This window comes from Onychostoma macrolepis, chromosome 19 (genome assembly GCF_012432095.1).
Source record: "Onychostoma macrolepis isolate SWU-2019 chromosome 19, ASM1243209v1, whole genome shotgun sequence".
In the NCBI taxonomy this organism is placed as follows: domain Eukaryota; kingdom Metazoa; phylum Chordata; class Actinopteri; order Cypriniformes; family Cyprinidae; genus Onychostoma; species Onychostoma macrolepis.
Window position 1 is genome coordinate 7,033,673 of NC_081173.1, and position 19,194 is coordinate 7,052,866.

Sequence of the window (19,194 nt, forward strand, 5' to 3'; positions counted from 1 at the left end):
CAAATAGTCAATATTAACTGTCTCATCTTGCTCTAACTTAATGGCCTAGTTTCACAGACAGGGCTTAGATTAAGCCAGGTCTAAACCTTAGTTAAATTAAAACATTTAAATAGCTTTTATAAATGTGCCTTAGAAAAAAAAAAAAACATTACTGAAGTGCATCTTGAGACAACACAATGGCACTGACATATTTTAAGACATGTCTGCAAATTGCTTTTAGTTAAGACAGCTATAACATGAATTTTAGTCTGGGACTAGGCTTAAGCCTTTTCTGTGAAGCATGGAATGCACAATCGTTAAGCAGTTCCACAAATTTCTTCACTCATTGATATTGAATTTTCACCAGCATGAGGTCAGCTGTTGGTCAAGAAAAACGCAAATAGTCGTCAATTTTAAATAAAGTCCAGCAAGCAGCTACAGTCAGAAGCTCCATTTGTCATATATCAAACCATATACCCTTATAATGCAATGTAAACAAACGTTTGCATATGAATCGCGCACGTCAGACACATCTCTGGTGTTGGAACGGTTCTTTTCATACGCGTCCAAAAAATATAGTTCAGCAAAATGCTGAATTGCATGATCGTTCTCTGCACTGTACTTTGGAGTGTCGTGGCTCGAGAGAGTAGATTTCTTCAATGGAGTCAGAGAAGCTCAAAAAGCAGAGTTTCAGATGCCAAAATAAGACTTTATTAAACAAAGTAACAAAGCCGAGAAGACCGCCGCCTCATCCACTGCCTCTAATTCTATGTCTGTCCATACATCTTTTTTATACCTTTTTACTAACCAAATTTGTCTGGTTTTGCTACAATTTATTACCAGCCCACTTGGCCTATTCTTATTGGTGGGATTTGGACAGATCCACCATTGTTTAAGAATGACTACATCAAAATGGTTACATCAAATCTGCAACATTTAATTAGTTTACACGAAAATGGAAAAACACCAGTATTCAAAAGTCTATGGGATAGACTCTCTCTGTGCTTTCTCACGAAACAGTGGTGTTGTTTTGTATTACTTTCAACCTTGAAAATGTTCCCCTTATGGTTCTGTTCCCACACCAGTACTGCACAATGGATGGCTTCTTCACAATCTGTATTAAGACATCTAGTATTGGAATAATTCAGCATATTAGTCAGTATATGAATTGCTTTCATGATCATACATCATATTTTAAGTAAGATAATACCATATTCAGTAAATATCATAATATAGAGTAAATATAAGTAAAATTACACAATATATTCCCCCCTCTGAGACTTTATTAAGTCTCACCACTTAATCTATTTGCCCATAGTGCAACACCATAAATCCACCCATCCGTCTATCCATCTGTCAACCAATAATGGTCCTTCATTACCGCTTAACAATTGGTTTCTTCATGATGTTTCACTTCAGAGGAAGTCAGACCCAAACATCTCTCCTCACAATTGACTAGAGAAGAGTAAAATAATCTGCTTCCCCACCTATACACTCTTGGGGGTCAATGAACAATCAGTCAAATCAACAATATGTATTAAAGCATGTGCATGAGATATCTTAGCCTTGCTCATGGTTGCCATGGTTATGTAGAGTATATGAATGATTAGTCAAATAATTAAATTGATCAAAAATCAAAAATGACATAATAAATGGTTCACTGGTTCATCCCACGAGGCCAGAGGAACTCCAGGCATTTCCGGTAGCCTGAAGCGCTATCTGGTGATGCTTTCCTTCGTTGCCAGAGGAGCTCTCAGGCAAGTCTCATTGCCCTCCAGCACTATCTGGTGTTGGAGTAGATGGTGGGTTTTTAAACCTCCAGTTGAATCTACTCATGCTGCTAAGCACTGAGGTGCTCGTCGATCCTCTCTTTCCTTCATACTTTCTTAGTGATGTTTCCCAGTGTTTAAAGAAACAAATCTATATAATGTATAATGAACTAATTACATTATTCTCTGCAGGCCGGGCTAAATGAATAAACACTGTTATTACACTCCTGACATGGGTCAGACCCTCAGTCACCTCACAGATATCGAACAATCTTTCTTTATCGTTCCCTTTTTCTGTTTGCACTGTCTCATAACATGGACAGTGACCTACTTAAAACCTTCAACGTCCCCTTTTTCTTCCAATAATCACATTTTACATTTGATTTAATTTAGTAAATGAACAATTTCAACACAAATGATTTAAGGAGTAAATAACTCCAGGAAGGGGCATATGCCAAAGTAAAATACAAAGTACTTCTAACCTTCTGCCTACTCTATCCAAGGGGTTCTAATACTACTATAAAAGATCAAAATAAAAAAATAACAAAAAATAAACAGGCACCCCTTCCCTACCACTCCGTTGTTTTTCAGGAAGGTTTTACACAAAGTCATCCAGGTCAAAATCATCCAGTTCATCCAGTCCAGGTCCCACCGTAGGTACATTAGTGTACCCAATGTCAATTCCTGTTGGTCTTACTGGCACGTTAATCACCTGTTTGGCTGCAGCACTGGCCAGTATGGACCTGATGAAAGGCACAATACAACAGAAAAACACAAAAAACACAACAACAGCAATAGCTATTATGATGCCCACTTGGGTTAACCATTGTCCCCAAGCCCCAAAAAGTGAATTAAACCAATCCCCAATATGCTTATCTGCTCCAGCGTTCTTGGTCACTTCTTCTGTCAAGTTTTTCAGTTTCTCCATTGCTTTGGTGAATGATCCATCTCGAGCTGTATTATTTGGGATATATGTACAACAGTCAGAACCAAGCATTACACAAACTCCTCCTTTCTCGGCCAAGAGCCAATTCAGAGCTTGTCTGTTTTGCCAGGTCATTTTACTTGTGGGGCCCAATTGTTTTCCTAGAGCATCTAAAGGCATCATCAGTGTAATTAATGAATCTCTGTTGATTATATTAAATATAATTGATCCATTCTAAGTTCTTATTTGGGGTTATCCATATAAATATAGACTCAAAACCAGACTTTATCTCATTTCTAGCTTTAAATTCCTCTGGTATTCCCCTACGTTGGCCTATTGAGTCTAAATACACATCTGGGTCTAATTCATAAGCTCTTTTTACTCTGTTTCTGTTTGGTCGGGGGTATTCCACATCATCTATGTCTTCTTCAATTATTGTTATTCCCTGTAACAATCTTACTCTAGTACAAATGCCTTTCCAGTCTTTTGGAAGTATGGCTCGTAATCTTTTTCCTCCACACACCCAATAGTAATCTGCCACTGCTTCTAATTGGTCTTCCATGGTGCTAATTAGGGGAAAGCTAATGGTAGCTTCTGTACAATTATCTTTAACCTTTATGACTGTCATGTTTGTCTTTACAGTGGCTGTAGCATAAATCAGACTGAATGATTTAAGCACTCTTGAGTCATAATACATATCTTTATCTAAATGCCAAATCACCACACAATTCCCTTTGAATTCTCCCATGTCATTTTTCCCTTTTGATTTGTTGAAGCACTCAAAGTTCAACGTGCGATCAATTACATAGGCTACTGGGGTTTCTCTTTTCCTAACATCAATTCTTATGTCCATTCGTTGACACTCATCCCCCCACCCTTTCTGTCTGTAAAATTGGTGGAAATGTTTGTTCCCAAGCATAGTCAAACATTCTGCTGGGCAATAAGGATACACTTTTCCAGTGATATCTTCACAGTACTGGGAGTAAAATCTACCACAGTGCATATAATCATATGGGCTTGGTACAACTACAAGTTTTTTAAGAGGGGATTGGGAACAAAGCACACAGCTAGACATTCCTACTCCCTCTGCGGTATATTCTGCCCATTTAAACCAATTATTGTGATGGGCTGCATCTAACAGCCCCTCCTTTTTTAGGTATGATTCCATGTCATAAATTAGGGTGTCATTCTCATCATTATATATCCACCTTGCTTGTAAATAAGGAGACTAAAAACCTTGGCGCTTTACCTTTCTAATCACTTCCTCCCTCGCGCAATGGTCAAAACCATGCGCGTCAGAGATCAGGATTGTAAGCAAAGGTGTAGGAGACACACTGAGTTCATATGGAGTGGCTTGTTGTTGCATTCGTGCAACATCTGCCAATTGAGGCTGAGGGTGAATTAGAACAGAGGGAGCCATTATTGCTGTTGTGCAGCCAGAGGCTTGTCTAACATATTGATCTGCTATATTATTGCCCCCAATCACAAAACCCTTGCCTTTTTTGTGTGCTTGACATTTGATAATAGCCAACTTCTTAGGATGCATCATGGCTGATATTAAATCAATTATCTGGTCACCATGCTGGACAGGCGTGCCGTCACTTTTCTTAAAACCTCTTTGCTTCCAGACTGCTCCAAAGAGGTGGCATACATCATGTGCATATGCAGAATCTGTGTAAATATTTACAGTTAGGTCTTTAGCCAATTTACAGGCTTCAATGAGAGGCTTCAACTCCGCCAGTTGTGCTGAGCATGGTTGTTCACAATGCTGCACCACCACTGGGACAAAATCATCATCAGTACGTCTCACAATTGCAAATCAAGCATGATTACCCAAATGGTCTCTAATGCATGAACCATCTACAAAATAATCAATTACAATTTGGGGAATACATAAAGCGATTCATCTTGAAGAGGCAATCCGACAAACAAAGTGCTTGTAACACCAAGTCTCAGGCATTGTTTAAATAAGTACAAGCTAGCAAGGGAAGGAATAAATAAGGAGGAGGTTTTTTTTTTTTTTATGTGTAGGGTGAAGTCAAGTAGTGTCGAAAGAGATGAGTTTTCAGCTGTTGCTTGAAGATTGACAGGGATCCAGCACTCCGAATATGGGTGGGAAGATCATTCCACCAGCCAGGAATGGTGACCGAGAATGTTCTGGAGAGTGATTTTGAGCCTCTATGTGATGGTACCACGAGGCGTCGCTCACTAGCAGATCTCAGACTGATCAGCAGATCAGTTCTGCTACTTTATGGTGAGTGTAAATTCTAACTGGGTAACCCATGGTTATTGTTGAGGCTTTTTCATATGCAAAATATACTGCAGCTAACCCTTGTTGGTAACACGGTGGATAACCTTCAGCCACATTGTCCAATTTTGTACTATAATAGGCAATTGGTTGTTTTTTCCTTCCACTGCAAGTTTCCTGCATCAATATTGCTGATGCATAGCCATCTTTTCTGTTTGCAACATACAAATGAAATGGTTTATCATATGTGGGAGTGGTCAAGGCAGGAGCAGTCTGTAACTCCTTTTTCAATGATTCAAATGCTATTAATGCATCAGTACTCCACATCAGTGATGCTCTAAGATTTTGATGGCCCACTTGTTTCATTAGTGCTCTTAGAGGTGCTGTTTTAATTGCATAATCTTCAATCCAATCTGCACTAAAAACCTGTCATCCCCAAAAAAGTCATAATTTGTCCTACTGTTTGTGGTTGGCGTGCTTTACTAATACCCTCTAATTGACTGGGAGATATAGCTTTCATCCCATGTGATATTGTGCGTCCTAAGTATTCAACTTGTGGTAAGCAATATTGGAGTTTTTCTTTAGAGGCCTTATGTCCCCCCTCAGCTAATTTAGTGAGTACCTTAATCGAATCTTGATGGCATTGTTCCAGAGTCATAGAAGATAATAATAAATCATCAACGTATTGTATCAATGTACTACGTAGCCTGAGATCACTTAGATCTTCTTTTAGCACCTGATTGAACACATGGGGTGAATGTTTAAAGCCTTGTGGCATTCTCGTGTATGTAAGTGTTTTACCTTGGTAGGTGAATGCAAACAATGGTCTGCTCTCTTCTGCTAATGGAATGCTGAAAAAGGCACAGCAGAGATCAATCACGGTATGGTAATTAGCAGCAGATGGAACATTGGTTAACAACGTATGCGGGTTTGGAACCTCAGCAGGCCAATCCTCCACCACCTCATTCACTGCTCTCAAATCATGCACCAAACGCCATTTTGTTTTGTCTGCCTTAGCTACTGGTAATATTGGGGTATTACAACAGCTATTAGTTTCAATAAGCACTCCTGCTTTAATCAATCCCTCAATTGTCTTTTTTATTCCCTGTTCTGCTTCTGTTTTCAGAGGATATTGCATTTTTCTGGGTGGTTTAGCTCCAGGTCTGAGTGCTATTCTAATTGGATTAGCTGATTTTACTAAACCTACATCTGTATCATGCTTTGACCATAGCTCTAATGGTACTTGTTTCTCCATATTTTTTTATTAATTCAGTTTGCTTTGTTTGATAACCCTTAACTTTTGGTTCAATTTTTGTGTTTATAATCATTCTGGGGATTCCCATCATTGGGGTAGCACACAAAATTTTAAGATATGCTTTATCTGCTGATTGGAAAATTAGAGGATTCTCTGTAGCTTCCCACTTGCTTTTTTCTGCTTTTTGCATCATGGGGCCTAAGTCCTTAGAAACACAATCTTTATTCACATATAATGTAACATGGGGAACTGAATTTGGTACCTCAAACCATTCATCAATGAATTTTTCCCTATCTATCTGCAGAGCTGCACCTTTTGGACCTACAACTATGTTTTGTGATATCATAGAGAGTTTCAACTCTTTTGTGTCTTTCAACCATTTTTTTTTTCAAAGTTTGGGTCTCTGCTTTCATCATACTTCATTGTACAATGAAATTCAGTTTTGGTAGGCTTTGTTCAGAAAGCTGTTCTCTTATGTATCTTCCCCATTTGCTAATTGTTTTTTCTACATCTTCATTTAGATTACCTAACCAATATATATGTTAGCACATGGCTCTTGTGCTTGTTGTAATTCTGAGACATTCATTTGTCTTATTGCCCTATCATTTACATAAATTCCATCTGGAGTACACCATATCTGCATTTTTAGTTTACATATGGCATCTCTGCCCAACAAATTGACAGGTGTGTGTTCTGAGATTAAAATTGGTATTCTTATTTCAGTGTCTTTCAGGCTTATGGTCACAGGGGCCGTCATAGGAAGTAGTTGAGTTACCCCCGAGAATCCTACTGTCTTTATATATTTTCCAGACATGGGAAGGTGTGAAGCATATCTTGGATTCAAACATGAGTATGAAGCCCCAGTATCAAGCATAAGAGTAATGGGTTTTCCTTCGATCATAACTCGCAGCATTGGTTCTTGATCAGCATCAAATGATATCTTTGGAAGCTGGTTCCTCCCCGTAGGATTCTCTGGGCAGCCCTAGTAACCTTGGTCAGGGCCACGTCATGGGTTGATAGGACCTAGAGTTTGGGCTTGCATTTGTTGCTGTCCATAGTTGACTCCTGCAGCCATTGGTTGGTTCTGTTGCCAAGGATTGATGGGGCAGTCTCTTCGGTTGTGTCCGGGCTGATTACATCCCCAACATACTCCTGGTGGGCCACCAGCTCTTTGTTGATTGTTGTTATATCTTCCTCTGCCACGTCCTCCTTGTTGTTGTTGTCTATTCCAGTTCCGGTTTGACGGTTCTGGCTTGAGATAGATGACCATTGGTACTGGTCCTTGTCCAGCAGGTGGCGCCTGTGCTGTTACAATCTGATTTACTGGAGCAGGCGCATTCATTGGTGCAGGTGGATTAACAGGCACTGGAGTATTGACAGGTGCCATCACTGCTGAGAGGTCTTCCCTCTGTATTGCTTGGACCTTTTTCTTCTTGAGTAATTCTTCCAGCTGCATCTGAGCTAGTTTTCTTTGCAGCTCCTTTTCTTGGCTCTTCATCTTTAGCTCTTGTCTTCTGTATTGTTCCACAGCATGGACCACATGATCTCTGAATTCTTTGTGTGATTTTGAATTCAGACCTACTACATCCTCCATCTTCACTTTCACTGCTGCAGGCATGGCTTCCACAATGGAGGTCCTGAAGAGTGCTGTCAGTACTCTGTCTTGTTCTGGATCTCTTTCCAGTTCTTCTTTCCATCTTCTCAGTTGTTTCTGGATGTAGGTGGTGGGGTTCTCAGTTTCTCCCATTGGCTCCCCCTCCAGGAAATTTGGATCAGTTTGCATTGGGTATTCAGCCCTCAGTGTCCTCCAGATGTGATGTCGATGCTTGTTAAAGGAGGCTCCATCTGCTTGAGGTCTGTCTACTGCTTGAAGGCCAGATTGCTTGAGAATGTCATTCATCTTGGAGGCTCCCAAGCACTTTGCAAGCAAAGCTTTGATGTCACCCAAAGCCAGAAGTTTTCCAGTTGTTTCTTCTTCAACTGTTTTGATCCATTTTCCAGCTCCTTCATGAATGTCTGGAAGACAGGAAACCAAAGTGTCCAAGTCTTGAGCTGCCCAGGGTATGTACTGGGCGTGTCCTTGTTTGATGAGAATTGGGCACTCATACTTTGGAGCTTCAGTCTTACTCTTTATCCTTGTTGATCTTCTTGGAAGTTGGCAGGATTGCAGCAGGTCATCCTGATATTATATATCTTGCATGATCAATGTACCAGCTACTTGCTTGACCTGCTTCTGTTGGACATGATCATGTGAGCTTGGGTGTGGTTGCTTTGTTTGACTGTTGTTCAACAGTTCATCCATCTCTTGTCGCAATGACTTCACAGCTTGGTCATATTCTTCTCTTGTCATGTTGACAGCTTGCTTGAGACTCTCTCTTGTTCTGTTGCACCTTTCCTCCATATCATCCAGTGCTTCCTGGATAGAGTCAGTAGGTGTCACTCTTCCTTCAGTTGCTTCTTCAGGTTCTTTTTCTTGATAATTCTCCACTCCTCCACAAGCTGATGTCTGATGTTTGTGGCAGTCTTCCAATTCTTCAAGCATTCTTGAAAGATGATGATATGTGAGTGGCTCACCTGTTTTCTCCTCTTCTTTGTAGTTCCTGGCCCCCCTTCTTTCAATCCTTGGCTCCTCCTTGTAGGGTGTTTTCTCTCTCTCTCTTTGCCTTGATTGTAGCAATGGTGTGGATGTTCTCAGCTTCACCTCCTGTGGCTCCTGCCCCTCCCTCATGGCTGTGCGAGTCTGTGTGTCTTTCTTCCCTGTCGTCTGCTCTTCTCCTCAACTCATCTTTGCAGCTCTGCTCATTTATTTCAGTTTCTATATTTGAATCATGTACATATCCCTCAAATTCTATTGGCCCTTTTAAATCTATTGTTCCCTGTACTAAAGGCATTTGGTTTACAGTCTGATCACAGGAAGGAGCATATGGAGGTGGCCTTTCTTTTACTTCATTGTTTTTATTATCTCATTCTTGTTTCTCCAATTTTAATAATTGAATTCCATATTGTTTGAACAAGGTCAATACCCCTAATTCCTGTTCTCTTTTTCCATTTCGCTTTTTGGATTTGTCATCAGTCTTGTAGTTTTTTAACAAGACCTCCATTTCTCTACACATTATCACATCAAATGTTCCCTCCGCTGGCCACTTGGTAACCAATATCTTTGTTCTCTCTGCCCACTTTTTTGATAGATCCCCGATTGCTTCTTTACAGGCTGGATTTTTGGAAGTCAATAATTCTACTGGAGTAGATATAATTTTTGAAATTTTGAGTTATCAGTCTGTTTAATGAATAGTTCTTTATTTATTTATTTATTTTTGTAAAGTGATTTAACTCTCTAATCCCAGCATTTTAATTACTATCTAATCTTCACCAAGCTCATCAGACGAGGATCACTAAAAGTATCCGACCCCTGATTTCCACCTGGACTTTTGCTGGGCAGAGGACTTATCACCTTATTTATGAAAGCTGGTTAGTTTGTCTCAGATATTTCAAAATAATCACAATATGTTTTCTAGTTAATAATTTAAAGGGTAACACAAGGCCTTGTGGTTCTTTCCTCTGAAGATTACTTTTTGTCCATCTGATGTTTTCTCCCAAGCTGAATGCCTCAAAACTCCACAGCCTCCTCAAATGAAATTTGTGACCTGTAGCTGTCACTCCTCCTGCCCAAATTGAGTAAGAGATGGCATTAAATTTATGCAAAATTCTCTTATCTTGAACACATTAATGTTCAATTCATCTCTTGTACACCACATTAGGTTTAGGGGTTCCATATAGGCAATAATTTTTTTTTTTTCCTACATCGTTAGAAGTTATTTACCCTTTCTTCCCCCTCTTTTTTTCTTATTTACTTTTACTTCTGTCATTTCGCTATTTGTTTTGTCTCTTGTCTCTATCTTGAATTAATTAAGCAGTGATTTCAACATGTCAAATTGTGATGTTTCTGCTCTTTCTTTTTAAATCTCCACCCACAAGTGTTGCATGTACTGTGGTTGAGTTCTTATCTCAATCGTCACCAACAAATGTCTCACAGTTCTGCCAGTAATATAAATTGGCTGTGGATTTCCTATTTCTTTTGATTTAAACAATATCTTAGATGTCCAGATCACTTCTCTTGTGTCAACTGTTATTCTGAGACGAATGTTGCCAAGAATCGTAGCTCCCCTTTCAAGTACTGACCACTGGTCTACCAAGTTACTCTTAACTTGGTAGACCAGCTTCCAGTTAAGGCATTCAACAATTTATTTGCCAATTTACAAATTGTTATATGTTTGAAAATCACATTTTCCCAAGGTATTCCTGGCCATTCAGTTGATTTTTCTGTCAAATTTGTGATTTTAATCAGCTTTCCAAGAAGATTATTTTTCTTAAATTCTGTCAAATTTTGTACCTGTCCATCCACATCAACAAAACTCGATTCCAACCAAAAATGGTTGTGGAGCCCTTGTGTCTTTATCAAGGTCTCCTGAAATTTCTGATAATTTCTCTCACTTTCCCATTCATCTGTTTCATCAAGATGTTTTCTTTTCTCTGTACATTTCATTCTATTTTGGATGAGACAGGCACAGAAAGTGATCACCCGAATAGCTTCTCTCTTTGCTTCGCCCTCCTTTACTGCTCCTACTTTCGCTATCAGCTGCAGTCACACACACACACTTACACTCTGCTCATGAGCAAATACACACTATCAGTTCATGTATCCACACACACACAATGAGCTCATACGCTTCTATTCACAAAGCCCCCACCTTCTCTCCCTCTCTCCTTTCAGGAATAAAAACAATCAGTTATTCCTTTTTCTTTAACAATAATTCAGTTTCATAATTTGGATCACATCGTCGACAACTTGGACGATGTCCAAATAGCCGACAAAGTCAATTTTTTGGAGTATTTTTTGTTCTCTCAATTCTTATAATTTTGTTAACATACTCCATTCAATATATTGTCTTTATTTTTAACACTTTCACAATTATTTACACAGAACTAGAACGAAAAATCAATCAAAAAAAACATTTACATATTATACACTTTCAGTAAACACAACGCAACACAGCCAGCATGTTTAGTGATACATCCAAACATTCATTCAAGGATCCAATGCATCAACACTCACACACATAAATATCTCTCTCAACATATAATGGACAGACAAAGACTAACAGTTTAACTCTAACTAGTCTGCAGACACCCGTCCGAGCATCCCTTCTGTCAGGGGAGTCCACCAGGGCCACACTTCACCAACAAGCAGCTCCCTGGCATCCCTTGGTCTCCCACTTAGGAAGCGGTAACCACAGGTTTTTATGCCTCTCTTAGGCCACATGCACCTCTTGTGCTTACTTATGCCTCTCTTAGGCCATATGCACCTCTTGTGCTTCTTTACTATTCTACTAGAACCTCTTGTGCTCTCTTTTTACTGTTCTACTAATAGGCGTATCTTTTGACATCTGAAACTCTTTAATCCATACTCACCCACTTTATATTTATTAATCTTAAATTCGTTGATTGGTGAAGCCCTGTCTTAGATCACCATCACAGGCGTGTTCTTAGTCAACTACGCAAACAATCTTATTTCCAATATAAGCATAAATTGCTTACCTTTTTAGGCGCCTTTAATTTCTGATTAGTTTGCGTGTCAACCAAGCCCCCCGCCCGCAACAGCTCTCATGGACGCCAGACCTCGATCCAATCCTGTTCGTGACGCCAATTTATGTCGTGGTTCGAGAGAGTAGATTTCTTCAATGGAGTCAGAGAAGCTCAAAAAGCAGAGTTTCAGATGCCAAAATAAGACTTTATTAAACAAAGTAACAAAGCCGAGAAGACCGCCGCCTCATCCACTGCCTCTAATTCTATGTCTGTCCATACATCTTTTTTATACCTTTTTACTAACCAAATTTGTCTGGTTTTGCTACAATTTATTACCAGCCCACTTGGGCTATTCTTATTGGTGGGATTTGGACAGATCCACCATTGTTTAAGAATGACTACATCAAAATGGTTACATCAAATCTGCAACATTTAATTAGTTTACACGAAAATGGAAAAACACCAGTATTCAAAAGTCTATGGGATAGACTCTCTCTGTGCTTTCTCACGAAACAGTGGTGTTGTTTTGTATTACTTTCAACCTTGAAAATGTTCCCCTTATGGTTCTGTTCCCACACCAGTACTGCACAATGGATGGCTTCTTCACAATCTGTATTAAGACATCTAGTATTGGAATAATTCAGCATATTAGTCAGTATATGAATTGCTTTCATGATCATACATCATATTTTAAGTAAGATAATACCATATTCAGTAAATATCATAATATAGAGTAAATATAAGTAAAATTACACAATAGGAGAAGAGTGTAACTGCGACATGTAGCTTGACTAACATTATCCGAAACAGTGCGCACGGTGTGCATGTTTATAAAAGATTCGCGCCTAAGTTAACCGTTTGTGGTTCACTTAAGTAAACAGAACATGACATGAAGCACAGAAATTATCGTGTAAATTTTCACCCCAAAGTCTAAAATAGCGCCGAATGCGCAAACTAATCAGCATTAACTAGTCTTACCTCAATTTGCAAGCTACCTCAGGCTCGTGTCGAGCCTACTGGTTTTGTAGTCCAGGGTCACACATATTTAATGAACCTAAATAAAAAAAAATGTAGAAAATGTTTGACAGTCAGCTTAAATATATACTTACAAAGCCAAAGACTTGTGACAAGTGCTGTGGAGCCTTTGGGGTGCAGCAGCTACTGACAACAAAAGGGAGAAAAAGAAAAAGCATCACTCAATATCAGATAATGCATATGTCTGTACAAACTGAACAAATCCAAGATGCAAGATGACTGCTAGACTGATCACTTAGAACAATTGGATGACAATCTGAAAAAAGAAAGAAAAAAGAATAAATATTTGAATATGCCTTTTTATTTCTTCCCTGGTTTATACACATGCATACATGTTTTACTTTTATTGTAATTATTTGTTCTTAAAAAAACATAATTATTTTTATTGTTATTATCTCATAAGAATAGGCTACATTGGCTTGTGTGAGTCTTCTGTCTCTCGCTCGCTCGCTCTACCACACACGATGAGAGAGAGAGAGAGAGAGCGCGTTCAGTGTGCGTCAGTGTCGCGCGCTCTCACTCAGACAAATCTGTGAGACAACACTGCTTAAATGTGAAAATATTATTAATAATAATTGTAAAATGAATATATAAACTAACGTTACCTTGACCGACATGAATGTGAAACGAAAGGAGGTTTTCTCAATTTTAGCAGATCTGCGCAAATGACGTCACACAGATATAACGGCATTAACGGTAGCCTAATTAACGGTGTTGAAGAGCGGGCCGTAAAAAATAAAAACGGAAAGACTCGTTTATGTGAACATTAGGCTTATGGTACATTTAAATGACAGATCCGTTGATTTTATACTTATGTATACAAAATATACTTTACCTCGTGAAAGCTCTCCGGTCAGGCGATGTCCACTCAGAGTCCGGCTGTGCGCGTGATGTGACGACCGCAGCTTATATAACCTCTGGTTCTTTCGCGGGCTTTGCGTGAGGTGTCAAATAGTCAAAGTTACATTTATATCTCTTTTATTGATTTTATTTTTTTTAATCATGTGAGATGTACATTTAAGTCATTACCTCATGTTATATTTTCCCTGGCAAAATAAATAAAACTTAAATAAAATAAATTACACACACACACATACATATTTTTTTTTTTGTGTGTGTGTGTGTGTGTGTGTGTGTGTGTGTGTGTCAGGTGTGTGTGTGTGTGTCAGGTGTGTGTGTGTGTGTCAGGTGTGTGTGTGTGTGTCAGGTGTGTGTGTGTGTGTGTCAGGTGTGTGTCAGGTGTGGACGGAGAGGCAGACACAAGGTTAGTGGAAGTACTTTTCTTAATTTATTTCCTTTCCACAAACTTAACTCAAACTCAAAGGATTTCAAATAAAACATAAACGACGATCTAAGAGATTGGTAAACATAGACTATGAGTCCAACACCCAGGCTTTTCCTCTTCCTAGAGACAGGTCGGTCATGAAGGCGTACGGCACAGGAGGTCCTGGAATACCATGAGGTGAGTAGAAGGTAAGTAGCTTGCGACCTCGAGACCAGCCAACGAGGGAATGTGGTGAGTGACTGATATAGTGGCTGGTAATTGATGACAGGTGGTAATTAGTATTCTGGTGATTGTGAGCGGGTGCAGGTGGTTGGTGTGGAAGAAGTTGTGGGTGGATCCGTGACAGTGTGTGTGTGTGTGTGTGTGTGTATATATATAAATATATATATATATATATATATATATATATAAGTGTTACAGTTATTAATAATAAAGTTTTACTCACTGATTTCAGAAGATGGCAGCAGAGAATCACTTATTGGCTCATTCTACCCACTAGCCTAAGTTTTGCTGTGGTACTTTTATTTGGACATAATAAAATCATTATTATAACATCTGAAATCATATTTTGTAAAGTTTACCACTTACTGAGGTATCAGTTTTTGCAATCACACACAGTCAGAAAGTGTCAATTTAGATTAAGGAACATTTTTCAATTACAAGCAAAGTCCATTTGAGGTCAGCCTAAAATTAATAGAAATATTAATTAAAATAATAATAAAACTGAATAAATAACTTTGACAGGCAAAAGGTTTGATAACTCTAAAGACAACTCTAAAAAATATATATTTTTGTAATTTTATTATTCAGCCTAATTGATTGTTTGTTTGTGTACAGGTTTAACCTCCATTGTGAGGACCAAATATTCACACAAGGAGTAAAACCTGAATTTTTGACAGTTTAGGACTGACACTTGTGGTCCACAGTCAGGCTGAATGTGGCTCAATGCGCCGTTTTTCAACCAGAATCGGGCCAGATCCACAGATCCAAAACCTAGCCAAATCTGGCAACCATTACTGGGCCGGACCTGGCTCACTTCTGGCAAGCCGCTGCCAGCACACAGCCGAGTGTGCCGACACTCAGCCGCATTCGGCCCGATTCCGCTGGCTACCTGGGTACTTGTTTTGCGTACCAGTAAACCTGTCATGTCCGGCGCTGTATACATGGCTTACAGTGCTTACGTTAAATACTGAGTGTTAAAAAATAAAATGATGTTAAAACGTGTGCTCCTATCATTCTGTGGACAAAACCCCGTGAACTTCGCCCCAATAGAGAGGTGTATATGCACATGTACGCTTATGTTTTCAATGCCGCTAACCTCCCGTTGTTTCATGTCTTCCCACTCATTAAACCATGACTGGTCCTTTTCTGCAAAAAGACGGTCACTGCGACACTCTAGAGCAGTGGTTCTCAAACTTCTTACACAAAGTACCACCTCAGAAAATATTTGGCTTTCCAAGTACCACCATTATGATCAACATTAAAATACAGTATCACTATGCACAGTTAAAAAAAAAAAAAAAAAATAGTCCTCTAATATTTTTTATTCCTAATAAGTATATTTATTGTCAGCCTCTTAAAACATTGTAAATACAGTTTGAACATTAACACTGCACTGTGCATACTTCCAGGTAAATAAAAAACGTAATTATTAAATTAAAATATTTTAAATAAGTGAAATACAAACTGTACTTAAATATTTAAAAACTGTACTTAAATATTAAATGAAAATGTATCGTACTTAAACTAAGTTACTGTACTTAAATGTTATTTCACTTTTAAATAAAGTGGTCTACTTGATTTAAAAAAAAAAAAAAAAAAGGAAAAAAAAGAACCACTTTGAGAACCACTGCTCTAGAGTAATGAAACTATGCGCTATGTGCTTTTTAAAACCATTTTCATAGGTTTCACGTTATATTGTTGGCTCGGAAAATATGTAAATGAGCATGGCCAGTAGCCGCAGCTGAATCCATTCTAGCCTTAACCACAAATCAGACAGGACAGTAGATAAACTTCAGTGGACTTGAATTTGAAAAATGGTGTGTTCCGCAGTTGAAACAAAATACTTTCTGATGTTTATTTCATGCATTAAGTAAATATGAAAAGGCGATCGGTTCATGTGTTTGAACTGAGGTAATACAGTGATCTGTCACGACACATTAAAGAGCCACGAAACAGTATTATTGTTTGAATTTCTTTAATGACACAATTTAAAAGCTTGAGAGTCCCGAGACCTTGTTTCATATCAGAAGTAACCTGCTCCATCTTCTGTTGGCGTGTTGGTAGTCTCCTCTTTGCTCCGATGTATTTTCACTGTGTGAGAGCCGCATCGTTTGTCGGTCATGGCAACCGTAACTAAGGAGGGTGGGTCTTTGCGAACCGTCAATTGCAGCCTTGCTAGCTACCTTCAGTATCGTCGGTATCGTCAGTACCAACGGGACTTTAAATTTATACCGACTTAATTTCGTAGTATTGGCTCTCGTGACATCCCTACTTAAGTGAAAATTATTAGAGATGTTAATGAAGTTTACACAATTTTCCAGCTTGATTAAATTACAAATTAAATGTTGATACTAGGGATCAACTTAGTTGGGCTCGCTTAGTTAGGGTTGGTAGAGCTGCCTTATATAGTTGATTCACATCCTGCAGCCTTGAACTACCGTATTGACCCGAATATAAGACGCCCCCTTCCAGATGTACCCTTTAGAAAAAGGCTTTTTGAAAACTTTTTTTCCTCCCTCTCTGTAAAACATATTTTTTCTTAAATTATTTTCATATTGCATATTTTTCCTATTTTAATTTTTGTTTTGAAAGTATGGTAAATGCTGGTAAAATGTACCAACAATGACATTGAAAAATATACACTTTTTGATATACCATAAAAATAACAGGTAGCCCATCTGAATTATATAACATTTAGGCTATCCATCTCATAGTAGCTTAGTAAGCTTACCAAAATTGTATTAACCGTAGAAGTTAAATTTTATTGTAGTCTTCAAATCTGGGTACTGTCTTATGTTTTAAAATCACTTACAGAGGAAGTTTGGTCCCATCAGGCTAACATGACTATGCCGCTGTAAGCTTTTCTTTTTCTTTCGTTTTCACTCGCGGTCTTTACAACACACATTATATTTCATGGCACACTCGTCTTATGCGTTTTTGGCGGCACCTATTGTTGTGGGTGTATTATTGACATGTCAAAGTATAGACCCTGAATATAAGGCGACCGCGTTTTTCCAGATGTATTTCCAAGAAAAAAACATTCTTATATTCGGGTCAATACGGTAATCACCTTTAAACTGACTGGACTTGCATTACCTTTGTTGTTTGTATGGAATTAGATTTGTGCCAAATAAAATGAATGTAATTTTTCAAGAAACGTATGAAAATATCAAGTGAAACTGAATAAAATGTCTTTGAAACTAAAAAAATAAATAAATTACAGGCAAAATCTTTGACCTCGTTTTCAATGCACTGCAGGTTTTGCAACTGTTTTCTCATCTTTCATTCGTTGATCTGTACTTACAAATGCACTTCCAGAGTTTTCATTTACGCTTCTAAAGTTTTCGTTTACGCTTCTGAAGATTTCATTTACGCTTCTGAAGTTTTAGTTCGCCATTCTGACACAAAGCTCTCGTGGGGGCGGGGCTAACAGCGGTTTGTTCTCATTGGCTACTGAGTTTTTGATTGACAGCTTCTTGACCTGGAAGTGAAGGCGTCAGTATCGTTGCGCCTGTGTGGATGTGAGTGTCTGTTAGCGGTTTCCTATTTCATTTTAATGATATAAAATGATATATAAAGATTTATTATTATTATTTTATCAGTATTTTTCTGCTGCTACAGAATTGTTATCATTGATGAGATGATTTCTTAGGAATAGCACAGATGAATGATATAATCATCATGATCATCAATCATCGTCGTTATCAGGATATTCACGGTAAGTTGTCTTGATTTAGTCCAATCACAGGACCTGGTTATCTACACACAGTTACAGTCTTCAATTAGATCATATTTGCTTCGATTAGGGATGCAGCGATTTACCGGTTTTACGATTAACCGCGCTTTAAAACGTCACGGTTAATTAATCGTAAAGGCTCTGCTACACCGAGTGTTTCTGTTGTATGGAATGGAACTGTTGAAACAAGAGCAAAACGAAAACAAAGTTACACTAGCGGTGCACCAGCTTAAAATGCCGTGCTTATCAGAGACACGGAGGCTACTAGATTAACTATGACAGAGGAACCAAACAGCGATCCTTTATTTCCACCAGAGAAATGACAGAAGTCGATAGTGTGGGACCATTTTAAATTTGGGTACATCAATATTGCCGTAAAAATCGCTGTTAAAGAGCGAATACATAAGGGATAATGCACAGCTAGCCAACCTGTTCTGGCTGTGCAATAAACGATTTTAATGCACGACGTGAAGGCAAGGACCACCTGACGCGACGTTCGTTAGCGCTAACATTCTGCCGCTTCAGAGATGAAATAGTGCAGTGAGAGAGCGCGCGCGTGTGAAGCGCGCGCAGTCAGCGGAGGCTCGCGAGCGAGCCAGGCGCGAGTATAAACGAGGCTTTAGCCTACCTGCATCTGCGTCACTACAAACAATGAAGATTTGAGTTTAGTTATTTAAACAGTCATTTTACCCCCTCTTTGCTGATTAATATAATGTAGCGATCCAGTATCTAAGCTATTTTATTAATGAAAGTCGCTGGGCAGCGTTGACAACAGGTTTCTGTCCTCCTAAATGTTTGTGTGGGCAGCTCGATCTCGATCTCACAAACCAAAATAATAGACATGATTTTCTCAGGCCTTATGTAAAATCAGATGAATAAAGATTATTAAAATGAATAAGTATGGATGACAGTTGATTACAATAATAGTTTAGTTTATTCCCCTCATTAGTAACAGTGTCCTCTGTGGGATAAATAAAGTTAATATTAGTCATATATTAATAATACTTCATTAATATTGTGATTTATCATCCCTGTTATAGTATTATTCATAAGTCAATTTATTTTCACCATCTTTCCAAGTTCTGTACCTCAGGTCCAAAAGAAATGTAGAAGAATGAAATGAAAACACCAAATACATTTGTTATTTTCAAAGGAAA

At 38.5% G+C, this 19,194-nt stretch overlaps 1 protein-coding gene across 1 annotated transcript; it reads right to left on the reverse strand.

Moving 5' to 3' along the window:
• Positions 1-895: 895 nt before the first annotated feature.
• On the reverse strand, positions 896-3,841 carry LOC131525671 (uncharacterized). The gene is made up of 2 exons (XM_058753562.1): positions 2,322-3,841; positions 896-1,899 (listed from the first exon to the last, which is right to left on the reverse strand). Exon 1 carries the CDS (start codon positions 3,839-3,841, stop codon positions 2,888-2,890), a length of 954 nt encoding a protein of 317 aa, XP_058609545.1. The 3' UTR covers positions 896-1,899; positions 2,322-2,887.
• Positions 3,842-19,194: the final 15,353 nt, after the last annotated feature.